The sequence below is a fragment of the Polypterus senegalus genome, chromosome 15, assembly GCF_016835505.1.
Source record: "Polypterus senegalus isolate Bchr_013 chromosome 15, ASM1683550v1, whole genome shotgun sequence".
Taxonomy (NCBI): Eukaryota; Metazoa; Chordata; class Cladistia; order Polypteriformes; family Polypteridae; genus Polypterus; species Polypterus senegalus.
The window spans coordinates 131,790,334-131,797,639 of NC_053168.1; the positions used below are offsets into that span (position 1 = coordinate 131,790,334).

At 43.2% G+C, this 7,306-nt stretch overlaps 1 protein-coding gene across 1 annotated transcript in view; it reads left to right on the top strand.

The window, feature by feature from the left end:
- znf407 (zinc finger protein 407) overlaps positions 1-6,614 on the top strand; it is a 528,111-nt gene extending 521,497 nt beyond the window's left edge. Inside the window, exon 9 of the mRNA XM_039737697.1 lies at positions 4,600-6,614. Within this exon, the coding sequence (XP_039593631.1) occupies positions 4,600-5,870 (1,271 nt within the window). The 3' untranslated portion in view covers positions 5,871-6,614. The remainder of the gene's footprint in view (positions 1-4,599) is intronic.
- The last annotated feature ends 692 nt before the right edge of the window (positions 6,615-7,306 follow it).

A 7,306-nucleotide genomic window follows, 5' to 3' on the forward strand; every position in this document is an offset into this window, starting at 1 on the left:
TTTTTTCTTTTAGTGGAATAATTTGTAACTAAACTGAGTCAACCCAACCTCCCCACATAATGTTAAAGCAGAACTACAATTAAACTTTTTGAGGCCTGAGGCACAGAACAAAATCAATATCCCTAAACCACTTGGGAAATGTACAGGTTAGGAATGGTTGATTTACTTCTTTCATACCTAAGCATCAATTGGCATTTCAAGGAACCAACATAAAACATAAATATGAAAAGCACCAAACTTACGTGCTCAGCTTTCCTTCACTGTCTTAACCTTGGTTGTTCTTATTTTGCATTAAAATAAAATAAGCGGGTCTTTATCTTTGGTTTGCTTTGTGTGAGAGTTAGAGAGAGAAAGAGGAAGAGACAGGCCGGTAAAACTCAGTGTAATAAAAGGTGGTTGCGGTGAGGTAAGCATTTAGGTATGAAGTGGAGCGATGATCTGTCTGTGTCTTCTTTCTTTGGCTTCGTGAGAGCCTGGCAGACGGTGGAAGACAATGGAGCGAGCACTCTGCGTGATCACAGGGCATCACCGGTTTAATTTCAACAGTCCAGCGTATCATAGACACACAAAAGTATCAAAATACAGCTAAACACCAGCAAAACCAAGGAGCTGGTGGTGGACTTTAGAAAGACCAGGCCCATCATGGACCCCATGATCATCAGAGGTGACTGTGCAGAGGGTACAGACCTGTAAATACCTGGGACTGCAGCGGGATAAAAAACTGGACTGGACTGCCAACGCTAATGCTCTGTGCAAGAGAGGACAGAGCCGACTATACTTCATTAGAAGGCTGGCGTCCTTCAACATCTGCAATAAGATGCTGCAGATGTTCTATCAGATGGTTGTGGTGAGCGCCGCCTTCTACGCGGTGGTGTGCTGGGGAGGCAGCATAAAGAAGAAGGACGTCTCACACCTGGACAAACTGGTGAGGAAGGCAGGCTCTATTGTAGGCACAGAGCTGGGCAGTCTGACATCTGTGGCAGAGCGACGGGCGCTGAGCAGACTCCTGTCACCGTCCTGCTCCACTGACAGACTGAGGAGACCCCACACTATGAGACTCTTCAATTCCACCTGGGGGGGTAAACGTTAACATTATACAAAGTTATTGTCTGTCTGTTATATCTTCATTGTTATCACTCTTTAATTTAATATTGTTCTTTATCAGTATGCTGCTGCAGGAGTATGTAAATTTCCCCTTGGGATTAATAAAGTATCTATCTATCTATCTATCTATCTATCTATCTATCTATCTATCTATCTATCTATCTATCTATCTATCTATCTATCTATCTATCTATCTATCATTAGTGCAAGTTTGTTTATCGTTTACTTCATAGAAACACATACGTCCATTAACCTTTATAGTATCTTGCACTGTCTTTACTACTTGCAAGTAATTTCAATGCACACACAACCACACATTTTATGTATAAATTAATATCGAAATAATCAACGTAGACCTCTTGTTTTTTATTTGATCCATGAGTGGTCCATTTGATCAGGTATGATAATATGCGCCCATCTCAGTGGAGCCTTTTTCTCTACGGACAGAGCCACCTGTTTTTGTCGCTTCCTCTTGCTATATAAATAAATGTTGTTGTTGTTGTTGTTCACGTGGCCTAAGTGGGTACAAGGAAATGTCTGCCATGCTGCTGTTGCCAGTGTATGATGTCTAACAACAGAATAGGCTGGTAACACCAATTTTTAGGCCCTTATTTGGTGTTTTTATTGTCATTTTTGATTTTGTTCACCCTTCTTTTACTTGTTTTGCCTATTTTTAAATTTTTCTTCCTAACCCTAGCATAGATATACAGATGCAGACACTTGTCCTTTCATTAAGATGGCCATACCAACTGTATCCAGTGGCTCAAGCTCTGTCAGGCCGCATGTTGATCATAAGTGAGCAGCCCTTTTTCATGCCCATCTACAGATTATCAATTGGTGTGAGATCTGAATTCTGACTCAGCTTCGTGAGGACGTTCACATTGTTGTTTTGAAGCCATTTCTTTATAGCTTTGGCTTTAAGGCCAGGAGGTTGTCAAAAACAGAGCTTGTTGAATCCAATTGAGGCATTCCTTGTCTAATTCTGGGCTCAACAAGAAATTCATTGTTGTTGTTGTTGTCTTCTCCCAAGGCGCAGGTTTCTTTGCAGACTGCATCAGGCTTTTCTCCAGGATGTCTCCATATTTTGCTGTACTCATTTTACCCTCACAAGCCTTTCATGGCCTACTGCAGAGAAGCATCCCCACAGCCTGACACTGCCACCATCATGCTTCATTGACATTTAGGTTGATGGCCAAAATGAATCTTCTTCCAGCTGACTTTAGAGTCTCATATGTGCCTTCTGTTATTATTTTTTTTTAACAGTGGCCTTCTCTTTCCCACTGTCTCATAAAGCTGCAACTGTTGAAACTCCTGGGCAACGGTTATTGTCTTCACAGCCCTGCCAATCTAAACCACTGTAGCTTGTGACTCCGTTGGTGTTCAAAGAGGTCTCTTTGTGGTCACCCTGACTTGCTGCCTTCTTACATGATCACCCACTTTTTGGGGTTGGTCTGCTCCAGTCATGTCATACTCTTTCCATTTCTTAATGATTGATTTAACTGGAGTTTCAGTGAGTTTCATATTTTATCGTCTTCTTTCCCTGACTTGTGCTCTTCATGGAGTTGCTCGTTGTGTTCTTTTGTCTTCCTTGTGTACAGTGCATCCGGAAAGTATTCATAGTGCATCACTTTTTCCACATTTTGTTATGTTACAGCCTTATTCCAAAATGGATTAAATTCATTTTTTTCCTCAGAATTCTACACACAACACCCCATATTGACAACATCTATCTATCTATCTATCTCAAAGTTTACTTGAGGTTTTTGCAAATTCATTAAAAATAAAAAAACTGAGACATCACATGTACATAAGTATTCACAGCCTTTGCCATGAAGCTCCAAATTGAGCTCAGGTGCATCCTGTTTCCCCTGATCATCCTTGAGATGTTTCTGCAGCTTAATTGGAGTCCACCTGTGGTAAATTCAGTTGATTGGACATGATTTGGAAAGGCACACACCTGTCTATAGAAGGTCCCACAGTTGACAGTTCATGTCAGAGCACAAGCCAAGCATGAAGTCAAAGGAATTGTCTGTAGACCTCCGAGACAGGATTGTCTCAAGGCACAAATATGGGGAAGGTTACAGAAAAATTTCTGCTGCTTTGAAGGTCCCAATGAGCACAGTGGCCTCCATCATCCATAAGCAGAAGAAGTTCGAAACCACCAGGGCTCTGGCCGGCCACCTAAACTCAGCGATTGAGGGAGAAGGGCCTTAGACAGGGAGGTGACCAAGAGCCCAATGGTCACTCTGTCAGAGCTCCAGATGTCCTCTGTGGAGAGAGGAGAACCTTCCAGAAGGACAACCATCTCTGCAGCAATCCACCAGTCAGGCCTGTATGGTAGAGTGGCCAGACGGAAGCCACTCGTTAGTAAAAGGCACATGGCAGCCCGCCTGGAGTTTGCCAAAAGGCACCTGAAGGACTCTCAGACCATGAGAAATAAAATTCTCAGGTCTGATGAGACAAAGATTGAACTCTTTGGTGTGAATGCCAGGCGTTACGTTTGGAGGAAACCAGGCACCGCTCAACACCAGGCCAATACCATTCCTACAGTGAAGCATGGTGGTGGCAGCATCATGCTGTGGGGGGCAGGAACTGGGAGACTAGTCAGGATAAAGGGAAAGATGACTGCAGCAATGTACAGAGACATCCTGGATGAAAACCTGCTCCAGAGAACTCTTGACCACAGACTGGGGCGATGGTTCATCTTTCAGCAGGACAACGACCCTAAGCACACAGCCAAGGTATCAAAAGAGTGGCTTCAGGACAACTCTGTGAATGTCCTTGAGTGGCCCAGCCAGAGCCCAGACTTGAATCCGATTGAACATCTCTGGAGAGATCTTAAAATGGCTGTGCACCGACCTGATGGAGCTTGAGAGGTGCTGCAAAGAGGAATGGGTGAAACTGGCCAAGGATAGGTGTGCCAAGCTTGTGGCATCATATTCAAAAAGACTTGAGGCTGTAATTGCTGCCAAAGGTGCATCGACAAAGTATTGAGCAAAAGCTGTGAATACTTATGGACATGTGATTTCTCAGTTTTTTTATTTTTAATAAATTTGCAAAAACCTCAAGTAAACTTTTATCATGTTGTCATTATGGGGTGTTGTGTGTAGAATTCTGAAGAAAAAAATGAATTTAATCCATTTTGGAATAAGGCTGTAACATAACAAAATGTGGAAAAAGTGATGCGCTGTGAATACTTTCCAGATGCACTGTAGGTTAGAGCCCCATACTGACTGATCACAAGCTGGTCCTTCCACACACAGGTGCATTTATAGTGACTTCTATAACCACCTGGCTGCACCAGTGATGATTTAGAGGTGTCAGGGTGAATACTTATGCCATTAATTATTTTATGGACATTGACCTCAGTTTGAAATGTTATCTGATAAATTGTACTTTTAGATTTTGCTGTCTGTTGAAGGAGGCGATGATGTACAGTAATAGCTTACCTGTTACAGTTTTTAATGTCTTTCTCTTCTTTTCGTATCTCAACAGGTATCGTTTCCAAATCTTTTGAATGCCGTCTTAAAGGTCAGGGTGCCACTTTTGTGCAGACAGATGACGCGTTTCTGGCAGCAAATGAAGAACCGGTGCCCGCCAGAGAAAGAGAACCACAAGGCTCCAGAAAACGTCAGACTTCAGAATCAGAGCCCCTTCAGCAGGTCATCATAATTCAAGGCCTCCCAGAGGAGTCAGCGGCAGCAACCCTTCAGACATTGGCCATGGCTGGTCAGGTAGCAGAAGTGGTGCACATCACTGAAGATGGTCAAGTCATCACCACCAGTGGAAATGCAGCTCATATGAGCAACATGATTCCTAGCCAGATACGCATACCAGCAGGCACCACCCAGGTTGTGGTGGTAGAAACCCCCATGGAAGCCAGTGAAGATGGCCAAGAAATGCTTCCCAGGCAGGATGTGGCAATTCAAGGGGCACCTTCGGCTTCAGCATTGGATGCCCTTTTGTGTGCCGTCACAGAGATTGGGGCAATGAAAGAACGATTGGAGCAGCAGGGGGATTCAACAGTTGGGCCGGAAGACGAGGGTACTGCAGACAGATATGAGACTGAGGGAGCATTGACTGATTCCTCCAGCAAAGCAATGACTGAAGCCATTCACATTTATCAGGAGGCAGAGGAAGGAACAGAGCCAATGGAGGTGGTGACCCAGGTTGTGCAGTCATCAGATGTACCATCTCCTCAAGGTTCAGCTCCGCTTGTTTATAAAGATGTGGTACAAGGTGTGGTGCAGTTTGCAGTTTGTGACATGGCTACAGCTGGTCACCTTATGGAAGAAGGCGTAACTCGTGTAATTGTCAACGATGAAGGAACAGTTCACATGGTGGCAAGAGATGGACCCCAGTTAATAATGCAAGAGGAAAGTGGCAGCACAGTGACGGTACCAAGTGAAGATGTGGACATGGTCAGCTCAGACAGAGAGATCTCACAGATTATTGTGACAGAAGAAATCGCACGTGCCATGGTTGAAGGATGTGGTCAGACCTTCACGGAAGGAAGTACACATTACATAGTCACAGAGCTTGGCAATGGAGCCTTGGAAGTCAAAGGAGCCGTGTACTCAGAGCCGGACCAAGGTCAGTGCCAAGAGGAAAGCTACACTGTAGAAGACGACGGCGGCAATGAAGTGGCTGAGTCCGACACCATCACCACAGCAGTCGTAGAAGAGACGGTGACTGACGTCGAAGTCTTCATGGATGGTCAGTCTCAAGAGCACATCCCCTGTCATGGGAGCGACGCCGTGGAGTAAAGAAATGCAGAAGTCGCATATTACTGGCAGAAAAAGAAGGTGGTCAGGATCAAGTAAAAACAAAATAAAACGTTTCAGGGACATTTTTGAAATCCATCGTATCTTCACCGGGATGAAAACAATTCTTGCATATGAATGAAAGGAAAAGAAATTAAAATATTTTTCATTCTTACTATGACAAGGAAAAATATTTTGAGGCAACTTCATTAAGAAAGATGCTACGTTTGTCCCTCACAAAGGCAAATTCAAGTGAATCATTTTGTAAAGGAGGGACACTTTCAAGAAGGCGCAGCCAGAAGTGATTTTCTTGTTTATTTACATTGAAATTTCATTAAAAGAAAAAAACAAAAACAAGTAAGTAGCAGAAACCAACCGACTGACAGACATACGCTCTCAAATTGTTTTATCTGTCAGCAATTTTATAGAGATCTCATGCCTGAGTTTTTGGCTTTATTTTCTATATTGTTTTGTTTTTCTTAAATTCCTAAGAATTATGGGAAAGAAAGAAGGCTGTGCATTTTATGTTTTCATTATTGCTACCAAATTCTGAAATAGCGGAGTAAGATAAATAACCAATTTGACGATGACTCCACTCCCTTTTGTGTTCTGTGGGCCCTGCTCACGTTTTGTAATCATTCATGCTTCCGTCTGTAAATCTTTAATTAATAGAGCACCTGTGCTGAATTGAACATTCACATTCATAACTCTTGCTTTGAATAAATAAATAAAGTGAGTGATTTTTTTTTTGTTCTGTTTTTTCTCTTTTGAAAGGTACGTTTTAGAAAGTATTCATCGACTAGAATTATGCCGCTCGTTTTTAGTAAACTGATCTTTTTCTAACTATCCATTGATTTTTTTCAAACCTGCTTAATGCAGTTCTAGCTTGTAGGGACTGAAGCTTATCCTGGTCAGATGGGACGCTGGGTCCATCAGAGGGGGCACACACTCCCCCTCACAGGCCAATTAGAATATCCATCCATCCATCCATTATCCAACCCTGCTATATCCTAACTACAGGGTCACGGGGGTCTGCTGGAGCCAATCCCAGCCAACACAGGGTGCAAGGCAGGACGCCAACCCACCGCAGAATTAGAATCATTGTTTAACTAAATCTGCACATTTTTGAGAGATGGGAGACAAATTACAGTATGAAGAAGATGAAAAAACGACAAGCAAACGTGGCAAGTGTACTGAACTACATGGGATGATGCCTGATATGAAGAACTGGAATTGGGAGACTGAACACGGTCGGGGGTAAACTCAAGATTGTGATCAGAAGTCAAAGGATTTCATACACAAGGCCCAGGACGTGAAATAATAGAAACAGAGTGAGAAGATCAGAAAGCAAACGTTCAAGAGCCGCCAGGAAGTGTGGCTGCCAGCGAGTTTCCTTAAGGATTCCAGCATAGACTGACACACAGAATTGAGGAAAGTGC